General features: G+C 41.1%; 2 protein-coding genes across 10 annotated transcripts in view; one reads left to right on the top strand and one right to left on the bottom strand.

Annotated features, from left to right (window-relative positions):
• syne1a (spectrin repeat containing, nuclear envelope 1a) overlaps positions 1–10,867 on the bottom strand; it is a 138,191-nt gene extending 127,324 nt beyond the window's left edge. For 6 of the 9 annotated variants that reach the window (XM_054747916.2, XM_054747912.2, XM_054747913.2 and 3 more), the window contains exon 1: positions 622–856. In XM_054747916.2, coding sequence (XP_054603891.2) covers positions 622–706 — 85 coding nt within the window. In that variant the 5' untranslated portion in view covers positions 707–856. Of the gene's footprint in view, positions 1–621; positions 995–10,666 lie in introns of those variants that run through there. The other 3 variants (XM_054747909.2, XM_054747906.2, XM_054747908.2) reach the window with 3 other exon arrangements.
• A 5,803-nt stretch (positions 10,868–16,670) lies between these two features.
• On the top strand, positions 16,671–21,682 carry myct1a (myc target 1a). Its single transcript, XM_015947219.3, has 2 exons — positions 16,671–16,892; positions 20,665–21,682. Exons 1-2 carry the CDS (start codon positions 16,838–16,840, stop codon positions 21,204–21,206), a joined length of 597 nt encoding a protein of 198 aa, XP_015802705.1. The 5' UTR covers positions 16,671–16,837; the 3' UTR covers positions 21,207–21,682.
• Positions 21,683–22,166: the final 484 nt, after the last annotated feature.

Below are 22,166 nucleotides of genomic sequence, written 5' to 3'. Positions count from 1 at the left end.
GAGTGAGAGAGAGAGAGAGAGAGAGAGAGAGACTCAAGTTCTCTCATCATCGCAAAGAGAAACAGCCACGCTCAGCAACCAAGCATTTCTAAACACCTCCTGCATCGCTGGTTTTATCCACAAACCTTCACACCTCCCACTCTGGACCCCCTGCAGTGACGTTGACATGAACAAAATACTATAAACCCTAGTTTGTTTGTTTGTTGACTGCAGAAAAACAAACTAAATGTACCACAGAACCTTTTTTTTACAGGATGTTAAACGTTTAGCGTCTAAATAAAAACACAGAGGGTTTCAACGCTGCGGCTGTCAGGCTCCTGCAGCGTGAGACGTGCAGGGAGGTGCTTCTTGTCTGCTGTGTTTCACTCGCTGAAGCAACCTCCAAACTCTAATTCAATCATGTTCTTTTTGCCAGCATGGAAACTTTAAATCTGCACAAACAAATACCAATCAACCCTGCAAAATGCAGCAGCTCATAACTTACACATGGACCCATACAGAGCCCATGCTGCAGTCCCACACCAGATCACACATGCAGAATGCACATATGGTGAACTTCAATTTCTCAGAGAGTCTGTCTCTCTAGGGCACGCAGCCACAAACACACACTGCCCCACTTACCACGGAGGTAGTGGGAGAACCCTGCCGCCAGGTTGAGGGAAGTGGTCTTTTTTGGGGAGGCTTCGTCCCCTACTCGGCATGCCATCTCGCAGCTCTGGCTTCCTGTCGTGGGTTTCTGCCTGTTGTCATGAGGGCATTGAGAGGACGTCCACGACAAGGACCTCTGGGAGAAGCAACACTTGCCCTTGCTTCTGTCCTTGCAGCTGTTCCTCTTGTTTTGGAGAGGTGTCTTCAATAAGCTCTCAGGAAAGCTGGACCTCCTGAGATGATGGCAGCAGAACTGTTGCTTTGAGGTGACGCTGAGAAAAATGGAACTGCACTCTCGGGTGTCCTTTCGCCTTTCACGTCCTCTGTCCTGTCCTGCAGTGAGGGTCTGCAGAGTCAGTCAGACTCTGTGTTTCTCCTGCCTGTTAAGCAGCTTGGGAGTGTGATGAGGGAGTTCGTGTGATACTCAGAGTGTGTGTGTGTGTGTGTGTGTGTGCGTGCGTGCGTGTGTATGTGTGTGTAAGTGCTGCGCAGTGCCGGCTCGCCTCAGCATCAATCTTTCCTGCTCTGTCCCCCTCCTCTCTTTTCTCCTTCTCGTACACTCTCTACGTCGGTCCTCCCACGTTTTCTCTCTGTATTCCAGCTTTTTCACTGTAGGCTGCAGGAACAGTCCACTTCCCTCCTTTTGCCAGCCAATGGGAGCGCGTGGGAATGAGTGATGTCACGGCAGCCCATCCTGAGGTAGAAAGGGAGGACTGGGTAGTTGTGGGTGGGTAGAAGGAGGATGTTTAGCAGGTTATTAGAGGGTGACGGGGGAGCTTTACTCTGACACACGCTCTCACACAGCAATGCTGCGACAGACGTGCAGGAATTCCCAGTGTGCACTCCTAATAACTCTCTCTCTCTCTCTCTCTCTCTCTCTCTCTCTCTCTCTCTCTCTCAGAAAGATATCATGCGGTGCTCTGGGACAAGTAGCTTTTACTCTACGCTGCCTGCAGGGGAGCAGACCATCTCTAAAAGCCATTCTGTCTGATCTATAACTGCACTCTCTTCAAAAAGGATATGTTTTATTCCCAAACACAGACACAAACAGTGCACCAGTCTATCTGTGGTCTATATGAAGACTGAATAAACAAAACACAGAAGAGAATAACAGAGAGCAGAATAGATAAATCAGAGTTCATTATCCAGAGGAACAAGTGGGCCTTGATTTTTCCTGATGCAATCATTTGCTCTTTTTTTTTACTACAAACTCAGCTGAAATGTTGCATTTTGGGATATTTCAATCAATCAATCAATCAATCAAAGCTTTATTTATAAAGCGCCTTCTCACGACCCTGTCGGGAAGCCCAAGGTGCTGAACACAGTACATGAGAAAAGTTAAATATGATGAATAAATCGAAAATAAAAGCAATTCAAATATTACAAAAAAAGGTAAAACATTCTAGAAGACAAATGGGTAAAACAAGGGATAAAGAGACCAATGAAAACAGGGAATTAAAATCAACATAAAAGAGGGCCAAATTCAGAGATGGGGACAGCCTAACTGAGGGTGGCAGCTGGTTCCAGAGTGACGGTGCTAGGACTGAGAAAGCCCCGTTTATTTAGCTTTCATAGCATCAAGTAGAGAGATTTCATTTCATTTGTTGAAACTGTTCACTGTTTATTTAATCATGCGAACAAGTAGAATTAGAAAATGTTTCATGCTTATTTCTTAACTTATGGTTCATTAATTGTGTAAACAAAGAGAATTGACGTATAGCAATCCATAAAAGTGATATTTGTAAGCAATATGTCATTTTTAATTTTTATGCTATGTCCGTCCCATAGAGCACCATTCAATATGAACTGAGTGCTGCTCATCATTAGCCAATAGCATTAGACATCTGCTCACATACAGATGGCAATCACAGTGTTTGCTGACGTACCTACACTGAGCTGGTGACATTTCTTGAAGAGAAGCAAGTTTTTAGAATAATTGAAAAACAAGTTGTTTTAGCTCTGTTAGACGGCTAAAGATGATTGAGAGGTGTTGCATTCAGTCGTAATCACAGAAGTCGGGCTTAAGATGCAATATATTTTTCTGCCCCTAGATGGTGCCCTCTGAGGGAAAAAAATTAAGATTTCTGCTTTAAAGGTGTGGATCACTTGTTCAATCAATACATTTTCAGTGGTCTTAGACAATTTGTAGAAATGAATGCTTAGTAAGTTCTTCATGAAGGGAAAAAATATACCAGCGCACCATTTCCAGGAACTAGCACTTCACAGCTGAGCTTCAGACGGCAGGTTATGGAGTCTTATTTCCTGATATTTGGACATCTTGGATTGGATAACAGCTACACAACTCTGCCACTGACTTGCAGCGTTGATGTTTTATCTGCACAAGCCAGGAGAAGTTCTGCTGCACGGTGAAGTTGCTAATGCTAAAAGTTAGCTTATACTAGTTGAGACGGTCACTGCTGTTTCTTGAATGCTAAACCAACAACAGCCTTTCCCGCCGAGAGTGAAGGTCCATGAACGTTAAGTGACAGTGTGAAGTAGATCTGTCAGGCTTTTCTAATCCTAGAGTTTCACCATCTATTTTCTATCAGAAGCTAATAAAGAAGATAGGTGTAGGAGACTATTTTCAAGTTCAGCCTGCATGAAAAACCAAGAGTGACTGGATTATAATCAGAAATAATCCTTAAAAATTAGTTTTCAGTGTTGCACGCCTTAAATGAAAGTAAAATACTTGTAGATTACTATGAAAGCTATATTTACTCAGTACGAGTGTGATTTTCCATAATGTTGTCTTTTATATGCTAACCTTTGAACTTTTTACTACCACAACCAAAAGAACCAACAGCAATTTCTAATTTAATAAATCATGCCAAAATATCAAGAATAATTCTTCTCAGAATTCTAGCAAACTTTTATATTAAACTAAAGTAGCTTTTTGATAGTAATGGACCATCTTTGGTTTAAATCTCGTTTAAGTCTAGTTTCCTCTTTGAATGGCAAAGGGCCTGTATTTACACAGCACTGTCTAGAGTCCTGCAACCCCCCAAAGTGCTTGACTCATTCATCTGTGTGTCTTGCATAACTAACCCCATAACCACATCATGCAAAATAACAATTATTTAAAAACAAACAATCTAAATACACAATAGCAGCGTTGTTCAAGCATCATGGCTGTGAGGAGTCCTCAGTTCCTTCATAAACAGACAACCTGTTGTATTCTGCTGTAGAAATGAAAATGTCACTACAGTGAAGCCTTTTTATTTTCATGGCTGATTTGCATCACTGTTTCCATTCTGTTTTGGTTTTTTTACGCCCTCCTTCCCATCTGACGAGCACAGACACATGAACACACAAACACGAGGCCAGGACGAGCTCTGGAAATATTAAAAGCACAGAGCTCCTCTTTGAAGCTGCATTCAGAGACTTTCCTGGAAAGCAATCATCACGCTGAAGAGCCTGGTGGGTCTTATATCAGCCTTAAAGATGAAAGCACCATTCATCATTTGTGTGATTTTTCCCTTTTGTTCTTTGGCTTCTCCCCATAAGGGATTTTAATTATGAAAGTCATCAATAACCAATAGCAGCTGTCATCTGCTATCTGTCTGCTGATAATCACCCTGCTGACACTCCTGCAGCCCTGCAACTGGCCATCACAGTGCAGTCGCTGCTTTAAAATGTTTTTTAAGCAGGATTACTGCGCCGGACGATGCATGCATGAATGAGAGATAAACTTAGGGAAAATTTTTATCCAGGCTTGTTTTTATATTTACATTTACATTGCCTTTACTCACTAATCCATAATTACACACCAGTGGAAAGCCTAATTCAGTGGAGCATTCGCTTTGCTTAAACTTGCGGTCGATAACTCCACTGCAAGAAAATCCTTGACTTAACCTGCTGCAACCAGATAAAAATCTATTGTTTTAACATACTGCTGTTTGTGCAGAATGAGCCAGCACAACTAAATAACTATTATCACTAACTGTTCACAACTAATAAATAAATAAATGTGTGATAACAAATGAATTATTGCAGTGGAGCTGTGGTGAATTCTGGGGTGTGGGGAACTCTCCGTGGTGCTGAACCTGCAGACAGGTCAGTGTGACAAAAGCTATGATTTCATGAAGCCTGTTTAAAACAGCAGAAACAGGACATAAACTTTAACCATTGCTACATTTAATGAACAAATATAAATGTCATAAAACATGTTTTGTTTTGTTTTTTGTTTAAATATAGTGTCCTTCTTTGATAGCATAAGAGTAGGTATTAAACTGTTTTTAAAAATACCCCCAAGATAAAATCAAAACAAGCCATGGAGGATTCACGGGACTTCACCATGGGAGTTGGGAAAAAACAGGAGGTGAGCAGGTGCACAGAGGCACACAAACACAGAGAATAAAAACAAGCAGAATGGAGACTTTCTCCTTTCAACTGTACGGGCAAGAACGCACCAACTGACTCCTTTAGGCTGCAGATCTCAGGAGTGTTTCAGGCTTTACCAGCAAAAAATAAATAAACAACAAAGCCAGACTGAACCTCAGCTGGTCTGGATCCCTGCTAGAGCCCCTGGCAGCCCAACAAAACAGCAGATCCTGCACTGAGGCCGTGGCGGTTTGGATGTGAGTCAGCGCCCCGCACACAATCAGGTCCGACTGCGGGACGCAGCGCTTCCCGAGGAGAGCAGGAACAACGTCTTTTCAACCACTAAAGGAAAAACCAACTAAACTCACCCTGAGGATATTTGGGTTTGCTTAAACCCAAAGACGTGTAAAGAGACACAACGCCACCTAGTGGAGAGATGCAGCTTTAGTTGTGTGTATCGATCCTGGTAAGTGTCTGTGTGAAGATTTAATTCGACCATAAAACATCCATATTAATGAAGCTAATGGATGTTTATGTTTGAGAGACGGTTAAGGCAGTAATGAAATGATCATTAGAGATGCTGTGTTGATCCCATGATGCTGAGAAGAAGCTTTTTCACACATTTCTGTTGCAGTAATGCATCTTCTCCTGCAGAAGAGAACGTTAACAGAGCAGTCTGTTACAGCCACCCAGCTCTAAAAGCATGGCTTTATTGTGCTCTGCAGAAGCATTCTGTAATTGCTTCACATCTAACAGCTTCTCCAAACACACACACACTTCTGCAAGGAAATTTCACACATTATAGAGGTTTTTTCAGCCTCTTTTCTCCTCTACAAGCTTGTTTATCCACTTCCTGATTCCAGCTCTTTCACCCCAACAATTCCTAATTTTAAAAAACCGCTCTCAGCACTTCCTGTGGAGTGCTTCAGCCCCTCGGCTCTCGGCAACACCCTCCATCACACTCTCAGTACCTCCACTCAAACCTTCACACGTCCATTCAGCCTCTCCATTTGTGATCCCACTTCATTTACAACACATTTCTCCCAGTAAAGTGCCGAGACGGAAGTCCAAATGTCAGCCCATTAGCATAGCTAATTACATTTCAGTAATAATGACACCACATTAAAGGGAGTAAAAAGGGGAGAACAAGTCAAAGTGATTATCAAAACAACCCCTTTTCCTCTTTCAAGCACCATCACACCCTTTTCAGTAACAGATGTGCACAGAAGGCACTTTGTCGGTGACAAAAATGTCCAAATATCACAGCGTTCATTACATTCAGGACACTGATATGGTAATTTGGGCAATTTCAGCACCTGCAGCACAGAAACACACATTTATGTGTAAATGCACAACAATAGATTGAACCAAATGGCTGAAAATGAATATATGTTGGAAAAGAATAAAGAAAAAATGTAAAAGTTCCACAGAAACCTTCAATAATATCACCAATGTAGCATTTTAAACACTAGACGTTTCTTTCTTGCTTTTTTAATCAACATAAATCCATTTAGCAGAAGACAATCTAATTTGACCACCACACACACCCACTAACAAACTGAATATGCGGCTAATAGAAAGCATCTATTCCAGCGGAGGCACCAAGGGTCACATCAAAACACCACTCAGGGGAACTAAGAGCATTACAAAGACTCAATTTGGCTTCAAAAATATATTCAGCTCAATCTTTCTGTGCTGCTCTGCAGGATCATGTGTTACTGAAGACTGTGTGTGTGTGTGTGTGTGTGTGTGTGTGCATGTGTGTGTGTGATGCTTCACGTGTGTGAGAGTGCAGGAGTGGGTCAGACAGTCTAAGCTCTTTATCCAGGTTCAGTGGCCTGCCACACATTACGGGGACAGAAAAAGCGAAAGGACCGGCGTCAGCACACTACATGAATCACAGCGACCACAGCAGTAAATTCACTTAAATCTCATCTTTGCTGCAGAATGAGGAGAGCCAGAATCATCTGCAAAGTCTCTGCTTCACACAACAACTTGATTTGTGCTTATCAGCAGGTGTGCACCAGTTTTCTTAAAAACATGTGTTATATCCTGCGTCAAACTTTAAAAAGTCCCCTTTTCCTGAGTCCCTGAGCATCATGAATTATTAAAATTAGAAGTATGACGCGTGCTTATTTGATGAAATGTGTAATTTTGTACCTTAAAGAGGAAAAAGCAAAAGGAAACGTCATAGATGCAGTATTGCTACTTCATTTAGTTGTTGCAGTGGATATTTTGCCTTTAACAGAAAGGTGCACAACAAACATAGAACTTCAAATATTTAAAGTATTTCTGCACCTAATGTTTATTTAACAATACTTTTAGTAGTAAAAAAAACTCATCAGCTGACCTCCCGGAGGTCAAGGCATCACAGAGACCTCCTAATTTACTGCTGGAGGCGAACTTTCACATCGCCCAATCCCTTTGTGGTGGGTGGAAAAGACGGACTGAGGTGTCTGTGGATGAAAGATAAGAACGTACAGAGTATTTTGGACAGGGGTTGACTGTGTCTCTGGGTCAAAAGCACAGGTGTCAGGATTTTATCTGCATGCACATTGTTCAGTATGTCAGTCAAAGCTTCCAGACAGCTCGATGTGACACAAACAGCCTTAGATGTGTTTTAGAAATGCTGAAAATGCTGGAAAATGTGCAAAGATTGCAGCTCAGGATCAAATCTATCGCCCCGCTAAAAGTGCTTCTTTTATTCTTCACTAAATTAACCGTCAAGAGTTTGGGTTGAATTGCTCTTTATTATTTATTTAAATCGTTCCAAATGTATTTACTGTTTTCTTCAAGCTTCAAGTAAGAAATGCACTTTGAACTTTGCAAGGCTGTGACATTTTAGAGGTAATATGCGGGCGAATGCGAGCCATCCTGCTCTACACATGGGACCTTTTGGAGCTTATCTTGTGATGCGTCACTCAAAGCTGTGCTGTCTGTCAGGTTAAGAGATTATAATCTGATCTGTAATAAAGGCTGTCACTGAGGAACTTGCAGGATTAAACACAAATATCCTCTAGGGGACACACACACACACAAACACACACACACACACACACACGCACGCACACACACACATGCGCGCACAGTTTAATCAAATATATTGTTCTGTTAAAGAAGAAGAATCTGAGTCAGAGATGGCCACAAAGCCTGCAGGGTGTTGGTTGTGACTGTAACCATGGCAACAAATCATAAACACAATCTGGAAAGATGAGGAAAGAAGCAGCAGAACGAATAACCCTGCTCCACCAGGCTCACCCTGGGTCTGTTTAACCACTCGGCTTAACCGTTAACTCCCGGCGGCGCGATGGGGAGGGAAACGATGCAGAGCTGCTATTTTTACCTCTCAGCAGTGGCACATGAGCGTGTGTGATGCCGTGGTAACCAGAGCGACAGACGATGAATGATGGTGTCACGGCTAACCAGGAGCCTGGCATGGCTCAAGGTGACCGTCTGCTTGGGCCTTCCTCTCTGTGGCCAAATCATAATGTCGCCCCTGGCAACAGGATGTCGCCCTGGCCACATGCCAACACGTGGATCTGTGCCAGACCCACAAGCAATCAGGAGACCTGGTGTGCCTCTCTTTCAATCCCACTCTGCTTGTTCAGTCTTATTTTTATTCTCTTCCTGCTGCCTCCCTCATTCCCGTTTAATCCATCAATGCTTGGAGTCTGGGAGTTCCCATAAGTCGTCCAGATGTGCTTCAGCCTGCTCAGCATCCCCTCGCTAAAAACTTATCTACAAGGTGCTTATCAAAAGTCCATTTCTGGTTAATTTATCCCAGCAGAAGTAAATCGCCAGTTCAGGATTACACAGCTCATGCAGGAGGGGCAGAAAAAAAAACTCAAGCTGGTGTTCTGAACAGAACGAGATTGAGTAAACTTGTGCAGACGGTGCAACCCCTCAGCATAGATGTACGCCTCCGCAAGCCGCAGCACAGAAAGCAGGTAGCGGGAGCAGGCCGGGGTTTTCCTCATTAACGAGAGACAACAGATACACAAATTCCACAGCATATGGAGGAGTTCAGGCTGGGAGGTGTTCAAAGCAGCCTCGCTGCCTTACGCCATATGGTGTCACTAATTGCTGTTCTTTCACAGCGATGGAGAGGTGCACCAAAGGAGAAAAACAGCCTCCAAAACTGGGGCAGAACTTCTGATTGTTACGATGCTGAATCGATTTGTTACTGACGATGTACAAATTAAGCCTCGAGGAGGAGCGTCAAAGCTGCATCAAATGTAAGTTTAACAGAGGAATGTGGTAGATGTAATAGGTGAATAATAAAATTACATATAATTATGTTAGCCTTTAACACATGGGGGGGGGGGGGGGGGGGGATGAGCACTTATCTCTGGTTTAAAGAAAATAAAACAGCTTGCGTGTGTTTTCATGTCCCAGGAGAGAGAGAAAAAAGTAGAGCAAACTAAATAAAAGGTCACAAAGAATTAAGATTCTACACTCCTTAGGAAATAAAAACAGGTCAAACTCTTTTACATTCAAAGCCTTAGCAGTAAAACTTAGTAATTATGTATAAAAACCTTCAGTTTGACACAAAAGACTCAGCATTTCTTAGAGAAATCACATTTTGCAAGATCCTGCATGATCTGTTCTGAGTGTGTGTTTATTCACTGTTTGCAGTGGAAAACTAATACATCTATAATACTGTAATATTAAATCTGGGCCACTTTCGTTAACTGAATATGTCATTTGTGCACAGCTCTGCATTTTCTGTGGAATCTGCCTTTAAACTGAAGCGACGGCCTGGAAAGTGTTTTCTAAATTTAAACCAGCCGGAGCACAATTGGGATTCAAAGTGCACATCCACACACCTGCACGGTGATGCAGAGGAGCCACGTGGCTACTGACGCTGAGGCTGATGATGCTGCCCTCAGCTTTCACAGAAACTGCCACCTCAGAAGCCACACAGGAAGCAGCCATGTTGGCTCTCTGCTCTACTGTCACCTGACTTCACTGCTAGTTTGCAGGTGTCATCAATCTGGCCGTGTCAGAGGGAGATGTGAGATCGTGACATGCAGGGATACGTCATTTAACGCAAAAACGTGTGAGGTAATTAGAGCAAATCTGCATAAAAGAATAAAGAGTTTGCAGAAGATCAAGAAGTGACTTTTTTTTACCTCAAAAGTAAAAATGTGTGAACATTAAAGCTGCATTTGAGGCAGTTAGGAAGTCTGCTGGGTTAAATGAGAGGTCTGCTTCCTTCTCTAGCCCCAAACATTTTCTACTCTGACTTGTCCACAATAATAAAGTTACAAACTTCTGATTCATTCTGCAGATGGACAGTTTCATTTAGTAATTTACTTTAAAACATAATAACGAGCTGAGTAAAGCACAAAGCAGCAGAATATTAATCAAAACTTGTCATAACCCTAAAATTATTCCATATTTGCAAACTGCAGACTGTGACACTGCACATTCCTCACATTTACGCCCTTCCACCAAATCTCTGTTTAACAGAATTCCAGAATCTTTCAGATGAATCGTGTTTTGCTCAAGGATGGAGTGAATACCTCCTTTATCCACAAACATCTCTGCAACGCCAAGCTCTAGGTCACCTTTTCAAACCCTGCAAACCAAGTTGGGGCAGTGTGAGTGAGTGAGTGAGTGAGTGAGTGAGTGAGTGAGTGAGTGAGTGAGTGAGGGAGCGAGCGAGCGAGTGAGTGAGTAAGCATTTTGCACCTACCTTGCAGCCTCTGCATCACGTTGGTAATGTCTCTTGCAGAATGTCGGTAGTGCCGGGGTGATGCCATGCTGCTGCCTTGAGGTCACCAAAGTCACGTCTCGCCTTGCATGTGCGTGTGTGAGAGAGAGCGTGTGAGTGTGTGTGTTGCCTCTGCAGGACTCTCATGCTCTGGCTAAGCAGGAGGTTGTGTTGCAGCGTCCTCACACCTGAACTGAATCATGCTCAGGTGACTGTCTCTCTCTTCAGATCATCCCTGTTACAGTAGTTGCCTGCAGTCCTCACACTCAGCGAAGCCCCTCCTCTGATGATGATGTAAGAGCATACTGTATGTGCAGGCAGGCGTGTGAGAGAGTGTGTGTGTGTTTTACTTCTTAAAGCCCTCCCTCCCTTTCCTGAGTCTGTTACTTCTGCAGAGATTGGTTTAGAGTCTGGAAGTGCTGCCATCTGCTGTCCAATCACAGGAATCACTCCTTCCTTAGAGTATTCTCTAAAATCCCATCATCGGTTTCCTGAAGTTTCTAACAATAAATTCAGAAAAAAAATAGGGGGACAAAAGACTTAATTTGATAAACAAAAATACCATTTCAATTCATTTAAATTAGATTTACCACAATTGTAAGAGCCAAAGTTTCACAGTCAACCAGAAAGGATGTAAATCTTGCCAAACTAACATTCTTATTTACAATTTTACTGATGTTCTTATTTGGAGTTGAGAAATTAAATAGATCAGAGTGACTTGGTGGAATTGTTTTAAATGATTGACCAAAATATTAAATAATAAGAAAGTGACTGAATATTTTATATAGCAGGTTAATTAATGTGAAAACCAGTTAAAATTGAAATAATCATTATTCTGTTCAAGCAAGATGAGCAGCACAACTGTATTAAATGCAGGTCGACAGAAATGGGTTTTCTATTGCTGATATCGATATGTAGAGGTCACGATCAGCCAATGGCCGATATATGCTAATGGGATTTGGGACCCATTTTCACAACCGATATCTAGAAATGTTCTAACTAATTAGCAAACTAAAACAACAGCTGATACACCACATCTCTGAGGCCTAGTCCACACGTAGCTGGGTTTTTTAAAAAACGAATATCCGCCCCTCCAAAAACTTGCATCCACACCACCTAGTTTAAAAAAAAACTGTCCACACGTACCTGGATAAATACGTTGTTAAGGACATGCCAGACCTGTAGGCGGCAGTACTTCCCCCGTTCTTAATCTCGTCCTTCGTCTGTGGTCTTCCACAAGGAGCAGTAATTCCGCTTGCAAAAACAAACAAGCAAAAAGCGCTTGGACAATTGATAAAGCAAGCGCAGCCCTGAGGGCTTCCATGCTGTCGGCTAGTGTAAACACAGGTCGCACACGTGATGTCAGCATTTTTTTGTCGCGGAAAGTGACGTTGCGGACCTTAAAACTCCGGTTTTGTCTGTCCACACGCAGACACCCAAAAAGGAGAAAACGCAGATCTTCACTTTGGCCGGAGTTTTTAAAAAGATCCGTTTTTGTGTGGATGACAGGCCAAAACGTAGAAAAATATCTACGTTTTGGCAGAACCCTGGCTACGTGTGGACAGGGCCTGAACTTGAATCAGTTTGATATACTAAACAACTTTTTGTGTTGGACTCATCTTTGTTCATCATCTAAAATCTTCTCCTGATTGGTAGCTGGCAACAGCTGCTCAGAGTGGACTGGTTTGGTTTGATACACAGACTGAAGTACCCGCATTTGACCACAAGATGTCACTCTTACTATATGCACCTTTAAAGTTCACACACCAAGTATTAAATATACGTGTAAATAAGAGGAAATATCAATTTACAATGATTTTTATGGAATTTATTAAGCCTCTGATTGCCAGGAATGTAAATATATGTTTGAATACATTTCTGCAGCAGCACCGGGCTGTCTGCAGACGTGCCTGACTTTAAATCGTCTCTACAAAAGAGGTTTATCTGTTGATGCCGCTATTAAAAAATGGTAAACAACAGCCCAATACATCAGTCTATCCTTAGTGACCTTAAAGGTTGGATATGGAACACGAACAGCAAAGTGACATCTAGTGTTTGCGGGTTGTAGTTGCAACAATAGAACAAGGTTTCCAGCCGTCGAGATACCAGGGTCGCTGTCGATTCAAAAACGTAGAAACAATTTTGGGTACGTTTTGCAAAATGGTTCATATTATGTGCAAAATGGAAGATATAAATGTAAAAACCATAGAATCGTTTTCTTTTCTAAAATATTTTGCTGATTTTCTCTGAATAAGATTCCCGGTTTTGGTCATGCTGCATGTTTATCTGCAGAGCTCCTAACTGTGACTTAGAACATTTATTCAGTGTAGTTTAAGGGGAGGCTTGATGAATTACCATTATTGAGCACCTTCATGAATTATCTTATGACATCACCACAGCCTACCCCTCTGCTCAGGTTAAAGGGGGATTATAGTCGTTCACAAATCAAATCCTGAACAGACATTTGTACTAAACTGATTTTATCATGAAAGAAGTAAAACATGCAACTAAAACAAATCAAAGCCAACATCCAATAAACCAAAACTCATCCCCCTCAAACCTTCTCTTAGAAAAACATCCAAGCTATCCTGCTCCACAACGGATCAATGCCACTCTTTGAAACGCAGCAGGGCGGTGTGATGAACCGCTCGGCTCTCAGCACTTATCGCGATGTGTAATCCCATTAGACAGGACCTTTCATCATCCTCTCCGGAGAGTTCCAGCTCTGACCAGCAACGTCATCCAATAAGAGAAAGAAAAGTCGGAATAAAAATAAATAAAACACAACTAGCTTATAATGATCAGGGCTTGAAAACGAAGGGTTTTTAGAAGCTGCATTTGCAGAAAAGGCCTTAAAGGACAGAACATAAATACAAATTCTTCCACTACACTTGCGTTTCAGCACACTGTCCTGCAGAAATGAGAATAAACATGACCCAAAATAAATGATAAAACTCACATCCATCAAATTCACAGACAACCGCAGCAACTGCAGCAAAAATAACAGACAAGGATTTATCTCAGTCACAGGGCAGCTGACTTACAACTACATATGTCAGAATCTGCTGTTTGAATTGCAAGTGCATTCAAACGTTCTGGGATTGGCCGAGCGCTCTGCAGCAGGAGCAGCAGCGGACTGCTGATTCCTACAATTTTTACACAGCTCAGCTTTGGGTGACCTCTAAGACTCCCGCAGGACCAAACAGATTCAGCAGACGAGCAAGCAGACAATGCTACAGTAGGGAGGAGCAGAGAGCAGAGACAAAGCTCGTGGGTCAAAAGGAAATCTTCCTGAAGCTGCAAAAATAAAATATCCTTTAAATCTGTTTTCTTATCTAATCAGTGCACATACAGAGAGCTGGCTGGTCCTGGTTAATCTCTTTTATTCTTATTCAGCACTTTTCTAAAACCTCATTAGAAAGTTTGTCAGCAACCAGCATGTCAGAATCCACACAGAAGCCAAGAGAAGATGCTCCATAGATCTGGCTTATTACCACATAAATTTAGGAATATTATATGGAAAGTCAAGAAGCAGCATTAACATTTAAGATTTTCATGCATAATTTAAAACTACTTAAAATTTAGAACAGTTTCATTAGAAGAAGCACATTAATATGATAACTATTTCTAATATAAAAGCTGTGACAAAAATGCAAAATGTTTTGTAAACAATACAAACTAGGTCCATTAAAATAATGTTTTACTTATTTAAAATACTATTATTATTATTATTATTAACTATAATAATAACAACAAGAATAATAATAATAATAATAATAAACAGTTTATTCAATATTTGAAATCAATTTCATAGTTTTTCTTTATAATTTTGTTACAATAAAAAGATAAAATTACTGAAATGTGCTTAAAATCGGTAACCAGAATGAGCTCGGGATGTTTAGCCTTTTTTTAATTGAACACGATAAAAAATATATATAAATATATATTTTTTGGGAGTTTACATACAAACTATTTAAAAAATGCTGCTGAACATCCTCAGTAATGCAAGTTTTATCACACCAGCTTCTTTCATTATCACCCCCTCCCAGCAGCCATGTGTTTACCAAATGATTTCACTTGTTTACAGTTATTTTCAATAGTGAACTATTTCTGATTGTGTAAAGTCGCAGTAGCCTTCAGCACTCTTCCAAAATGTTAAATACACCTCAAAATGTATCTCATAGAAAGTGAGAAACCCTGAACATCTTCACTCTAACTTGCTTCAGACTGAATAAACTGTATAGGCCGTGTTTGATGCGTCCCACTCTCCCGTTCTTTATGCTGGTTCTCTTGGTACTGGTATTTCTCGCCTTCCAAGAACAAAAAAAGTCTGAACTTGTAGTTGAAAACCATACTTGTGGACTTCTGTAACTCCTAATTGGTTTGTTGTTTACACTTGCTGCATTTTTTTTTGCCATGAAAATTAATTGACGCTAACTTACCTGCGTGATTATCAACCGTTTGACAGGTACAGGATCTTTGGCGCCCTATCGATAGTAGATTAATCATGCCTGACTACGTTTGCGTTAGCTGTTTAAAGTTTGAAATAAATGTTTGATTAGAAATAACAAACTTATGCTCGTAAAACATGTATAACTAAATGTATCCTTTTGATATTGCAACTCAATTTGAATTTATTGAAAGAAAAAAATCCTCCAGTCTACAGTGGATATAATTTCGCTCTGGGGCCGCTAGGGGGCGTATGATCTGATGGCAATAGCTAGCTGCTGACAGCTGCTGCTGTAGCTCGTTGATTCAACTTTAACGCAGACAGTGAGATAGATTTATTGAGTTTTATCAGTTACGTAGTTTATATAAGTGAAGACGTTCTAGCCTCTCCGTTTTTAGACTAACTATGATGTTAACGCTAAAGGAATTTACAGTAAGTCCTTGTTTAGCTTTAGAAAGCTGTAGTAACATGTTATGTCCGCCAGATGGCGAACAAAACTCCAATATTTGATATTTATTAATAACTTTTAAAAGCTCGTTCAGTCTAAGTTGTGTGAATTACCTAAATTAATGGCCTTTTGCACAGTTATTTGTAACTTCAGCTGTATGCAAGAACAACACTGACCCTGAATAGAAAAATACATTTTCTAGTGAGATTTAATGATATAATGTAACACAACTGTTCTGCAGTGAAAATGAATGGAAAATTTAAGAATCTGGAAATATTTACCCCATAGTTTTATAATTTTTTTTCATATGAGTTCATATGTTGCTCAGATAAAATCAAAGATGATGAATTGCGACACTTTTCAATGCAGCTTTCCCTCGGACTGGATTAAAACAAGGCTGATTTGGTGATTACATTACAAAGGTCACCCTCAAGAAAGTTGCCTAAACTTTGTCTTTTCTCTCTCTCTCACACACACACACACACACACACACACACACACACACACACACACACACACACACACACACAACAATGTTTTTATTGGACATCTCCAATGAGGAAAGGAGCAAACATTCAACACAGGGACCCCTGCTCTGGCAGACATGGCGGAAAGACTACGCTTACCAACAAAAATGCTGGAATTTATGCAAATATCCACATCCTTACAGGCTGTTGAAATGTGCAAGAGTAGGCTTATATTTGCACCACTGCAATTTAGTGAAAAAAACTGTTTCCATTTCTGCAGTGAAATAAAAATAAAATCTCTCTTGCAGCAAGACAAATATGAATGTAAGTGTGATTTTCCTAAATGGTGAAAGCAAAACCTCCAAACTCCTGCTGTGACAACATTTTCATATTAATCAACCAGGAGGAAATGATGAGGGAGGAAGTGACTGCAGAAACGCCTTGCCTCTCCACCTCCAGGATCTCTGTCCTGCTTAGATAAGCTACTCCTGTTGCTAATTTCAAGCAGAAAAGCAGGAAATGTGACAGTGTAGTTTTCCGCTTCCATAAACAAAGATGACTGCCAGGGTTTGTCATCAGTCCTGCGTGCCTCATGGTCAGCTCTCCCTGGAAAAAGAGTCCCACAAACAGAGAAAGTGAGAGAAGGAGCAGAGGGTGAGGAAAGAAAAAAAGACAGGAAAGAGACGAGGCTGAAAGGCAGGAAAAGCCATCAGAAGAGAGGAAAGAGACTCACTGAGGAGAGGAGTTTATAAGGAAGGCTGGACACAGAATCCGACTCTTTTCATGTCATGGCTGAAAACAACACCAACATTTTTCTGGACATTCTGAAGTCCTTTGATGCTGGTGAGTTTCTGACTTTCCATCTTTTGACATTCGATGTGATCGCTCTGGTTGGCGTGGTTTTCACTCAGGAATTTCAACCTTTATCCCTCCTGAAATGGTTTCAACATGTTTCCCTGAATCACCCCTGAGCAATAATTAATAAAAATAAAAATTTAAGCATAAAAAAACTTTTTCCGCATGGAAACTCACTCTAACAGGTTTTCTGAACTTTTTCTTCCCCTCGTTCCTTCCAGTTTTCTCAAATGCCCCTTCCAGATGTTTCACTGATGCTTGCTTTCATCTTTTCCACAGATAGAAGGAAAGAATGGTGAAGACATTTATTCTTGTTGAACAGTGACTAGTTTATCAAAATTAATTTATCTAATCTGCATCTCTCTCTCTCTCTCTCTCTCTCTCTCTCTCTCTCTCTCTCTCTCTCTCTCTCTCTCTCTCTCTAGCATATTGACGCTGTTGCTTTTTAGACAGTTTTCCTCGTCGTGCAGAAAAAATATGATAAAGTGGACCAAAGAAGAAATAAATAACTATGTATTATCCTTATGTTATTCACCAAAGGACTGACACCTTTCCCCACTGTTTCAGTATTTAAAGAGCAAGTCACCCCCTACAAGAAGCGTACTTCACTCCCACTTCATGTTTGAAAAATGCAACAAATGCTGTTGCCTAGCAGACCGAGAGGGTGGAGCCACTAACAAATACACACACTCACAACATTGTGACATCATAATGTACCAGTTTACATAGCATACCTCTTAGCCAATAGCGATGGCAGATTTAAATTCAAATGCAGTGCAGAGTTTTTAGCTGACAACAGCACAACACTGAAAGTTTCAGGCAGAAATTTTAAATTTTAACCAAAATGCACTAAAGTGCAAAACTATTGACTACACGTGTCTGCAGCACGATTAGACACACATTTATATAGTTTATCAGGAAAAAAATGTTGATTTGGGGGTGACTTGCTCTTCAAGAACCTTATTGTTGGTGTTAAAGGGATTTTTCCACCCAAAAGGGAAACTTTGTCTGTTGATATATTTCCCATAGCTAGATAAATGGGGAAACCCCATTTCTAGCCAGCCCAGTCCTTCTCCTGGCTCGGCAGTACTCCTTTAGCTTTAACTTAGCATAGAACATAGTAAGTGAATGGGACCAACTAGCATTGTGAGAAAAAGATCTTAAAATCACTCAGTAGTGAGCCGAATTCTGCCTGGTGACCTAAATAATCACATTGACTTCATGTGAAAGTAAGAAGTAACACGAAGGAATCAAAGGCATTATTTTAGACTTGGGACTACTTTATGATGAAGTACAGCAGTAAGATTACGCCAAAAGGTGCAAGGACAAGGGTTGACACGACAACCCTTAACACTTATACTTTTTCTTGAATTACAAACTTACTCAAACTACTGTAAATAATCTTTGTGCAACTCTGTTATTTTTCTTCGTCTTAGTGGTCAGCAAGCAGCCTACAGACGTGCACGAGAATTAACGGACTTTTTTTCTCACAATGCTAATTGGTCCAATTCACCTACTGTGTTTTATGCTAAGCTAAAGCTAAAGAACTACTGCCTGCTCAGGAGAATAACTAGGCTGGTTACAAATAGTTTTTCCCCCTTATTCAACTCTGGGAAATATGTCAACAGACAAATTTTCAAATTTTGGAGGAAGTCACCCCAAAATCAACCTTTGTTTGCTGATAAACAATATAAATGAGTGTCTAACCATGCTGTAGACATGTGTAGTCAATAATTTGGCACTTTAGTGCATCTTAGTTAAAATTTTGTAGCGTCATGAAGGGACTGTTTTCCATCTAAAGGTCATCTCCCCCTCTCTCCTCATGAAGAACTAATCTCCTTGAGATATTGCTCAAGGCCTTTGATGCCTCTGCATCTAAACTGTTTTAACTAGCTATTTGCCCCCCCCCCCCCCCCCAGCTCAAGAGAAGACCAAGAAGAACTCTCTTAGAAATCAGAAGAACTCTATTAAATAATAATTAAATAATGTCTGTTAGTCAAATAATCATGTGAAGCCTAATGTTCAATCAATCTGTGAAATGAGAATATGAATTACTTGATATTATAATACTGTAATCAGTAGTTTTGTATAAGAATTAACTCGGTACAGAAGCACTAGACACTCCTATCACAAGTAATGCTAAGATCACATGACACATTCCTTTAGTCTCTCCAATCAGATCTTTCCTTTCTGACGCGTGGCATAATCTGTGCGGTGTTTATATTTGTTGTCCAGTTCTGATTCGACCATAAATCAAAACATCTGAATTATAAAACTAACTCCCACGTCATCCTTAACTCAGTTCAAACGTTCTAGAGTTGCGAGCCGACCACTCGTAGCTTTTTAACCACAAAGAACCAAACGACAAGCTGGATAATAAAACCTGTTGCAAGCTACACCTGACGCAACGCTCCTTCAGAGTAAAAGCTGAACTCACTGACCCTTCAGGGTCCCGCTGACGCTGTCAAACACCTGTTGCTTACCTGGAGGCAATCCCAAGACTAGTCTGTCGTACCGTACGCTGTTTCATCGGCTCCGACACCAAAGGGGGGTCCGAGGACCTGGCATTCTGGATCTACAACGGAGGTCCCCACCAAGGGCATGTAGGGCGGCAAGATAGTGTCTGAATGTGGTTTTTGAAACTCCGACTGTAGTTTAGAGCAAAACATTCGCTCCCACACAGAACTAACGCTTCTCCGAAAACGAGAGTTCTGATAACAACATTCCACATCCATTTTGCCTCATTCACACCTAGAGCCATTCATCAGAGTGTTTAGAGTTAGTTAGAATTGTTTTAAATCGTTTAGAAATAAATCTTCTTAAACTTTAAAACTTCTCTTTCTCTCTTTTGACTCTGGGTTAATATGAAGTGTTACCTAATCCCTGCAATAAAAAAGTTCTGATTTTCTGTTTAAAGTAATATTTAAGGATACATCAAATTGATTTCACATTTTCTATGGAATCTCACCTTTGATGGTTTCCTATGTAAGATGTAACTAACGAATCATTACAATTTAAATATTCTGCTTAAAACTGTCAGTGTTGTGCCCTCTTCGGGTAAAAACGCTGCACTGCATTTGAATTAAAATATGCTATCGCTGTTGGCTAAGAGGTACACTATGATGTCAGCTGGTACATTATGATGTCACAATGTTGTTGTGAGTCTGTGTGTTTGTTAGCGGCTCTGCCCTCTTGGTCTGCTAGGCAACAGCATTTGATGCATTTTTCAAACAGGAAGTGGGAGTGGAGTAAGACTGGTAGGGGGTGACTTGCTCTTTAAATATTGTTTGATTAGTCATACTGTGATATCTTTGTTCATTTCCATAGACTCGACTTTGCTGCTGGCGGTTAGCAGAAAAGCCCTCAATGATTCAGTTCTGATCATTATAACACTGGTTCATTCATTGGTTTTAGGAACTTTAAACAAATGATGTTAATCTGAAAATGGTCATGTACTGCAGAGGGAATGTGTGGAAAAGCAAAGTCCAAAGAAAACCTCAGAAAAGCCAGATGTACATAGCACAAGGCCACTAAAAGTTACATGAAAATCTGGCTCACTAGAAGGAAATTCTGTCTTAAAACTGCATTTTTGCAAGACAATTGTGGCATTCTGAAGTTTTGCATTAATACAACCGATAACTAATTGTGCCTGAATAATAATCAGGGTAGAAGAGAAAAAATACAGAAAAAAATAAATCTATAAATAGAAAGGTTTTTGTGATACTAAACTAAGAACATGACTTTTTTTTTCTCGTTCCAGTTCCTATAATTATTGCTTTCTGTGTGTCTGTGGCTGTGGGTCTGCTCCTGGGGGCCATGGTTTATACCATCCTAACATGGATGTCCCGACGCAGAGCAGGGTCCGCCAGCATCACCCGCCACCCACCCCGACACTCGCATACCTTCTCCCGCAATCATCCAGGGTTTAACCGCAGCAGCAGCTCTGATCGGAGGAGCAACAACAGTTTAGTTAGCGCTGCTTTCAGCTTCCACCGGCAGACGTCCTCCCCAGATCATCTCGACGCAGTCGGGCACAAGTCCAGCTTCAGGGCCTCCACCTTCCACCCTCTCATCCAGTGCAGCCAGATAGCAAGGGAGGCAGAGGAGGGAAGCCAGACCACGCTGCCGCGAACACCACCTCTGACCACATCAGCTGGATCTGCTCAAAGTGATGCTCAAACCAACCCAACAAGGCCGGAGTCGTTCTGGGGCAACAACGGACTGAGGGGTTTCAGCGCCACACAGACACCACCTCCAGCCTACGAGAGCATCATCAGGGCATATCAGGAAACAACCACCTGACAAGACACTTGATTCATGTGAAACCAGCTGGTTCCCAGGTGAAAAGAAATTTGTAAAAGAAATTTGCTTTTTGATTTTAAATGAGTGACATTTGCCTCTGCTCAAACTGGACTGTTTATCACATTTGCACAAGTTAAAACGTGCATTTGTGTGTACTGTGATAAAAGAACCATGTAAAAATACACAAAATGTTTTATATGAAGAGCCACAGGAAGGGAAATGTGTCAAACTGAGTAAAAAATGTATGGAAAACTGTGATGATAACTGGGTTAAACTGACCAAGTGCTTGTTTGTGTTGGGAAAAGAGATTTAACCAAACCACACTGAGTAAATATGAATGAAATTGATATAATTGTGTGTTTACATTTGCAGACTTCATGAGTGTGTGAATACTCCATGTGGGCATTAACTGAATGAAGTTTGAATATATCTCTTTTTGTGTATTAACTTAATAAAAGCATCAATGAAAGGTTTTATTTGTATTACAGAGAGCTTGTGATCACTTCTTTACCAGAGCTATCCTCATTAGCACAAATGTTATAGCTTGCAGATTGGACATGTCAATTTGACAGTTTGGAGAAGAAAAAACATCACCAAAATTATGATTTGCTTTAGAAGAGGTTTAGAAAACTTTTTTTACAGTAAATGTTATCATTATTCTGTTTTAATAATGTTTTAATTAGTTTTCTTCAGAGTGGTTGGGCTCTCCCTTAGAGATAGGGGGAGAAGCTCGGTCATCCGCTGCTCCTCCACATCGAGAGGAGCCAGTTGAGGTGGCTCGGGCATCTGGTCAGGATGCCTACCTGATGAGGTTTTCCGGGCAAGTCCAACCAGGAGGAGACCTAAAGGTAGACCCAGGACACGCTGGAGGGACTATGTCTCTCACCTGGCCAGGGAACGCCTTGGGATTCCCCCGGAGGAGCTGGCCCAAATGGCTGGGGAGAGGGAAGTCTGGGCCCC

This window comes from Nothobranchius furzeri, chromosome 2 (genome assembly GCF_043380555.1).
Source record: "Nothobranchius furzeri strain GRZ-AD chromosome 2, NfurGRZ-RIMD1, whole genome shotgun sequence".
NCBI lineage: Eukaryota > Metazoa > Chordata > Actinopteri > Cyprinodontiformes > Nothobranchiidae > Nothobranchius > Nothobranchius furzeri.
This window is presented reverse-complemented; position numbering and strand designations above follow the sequence as displayed.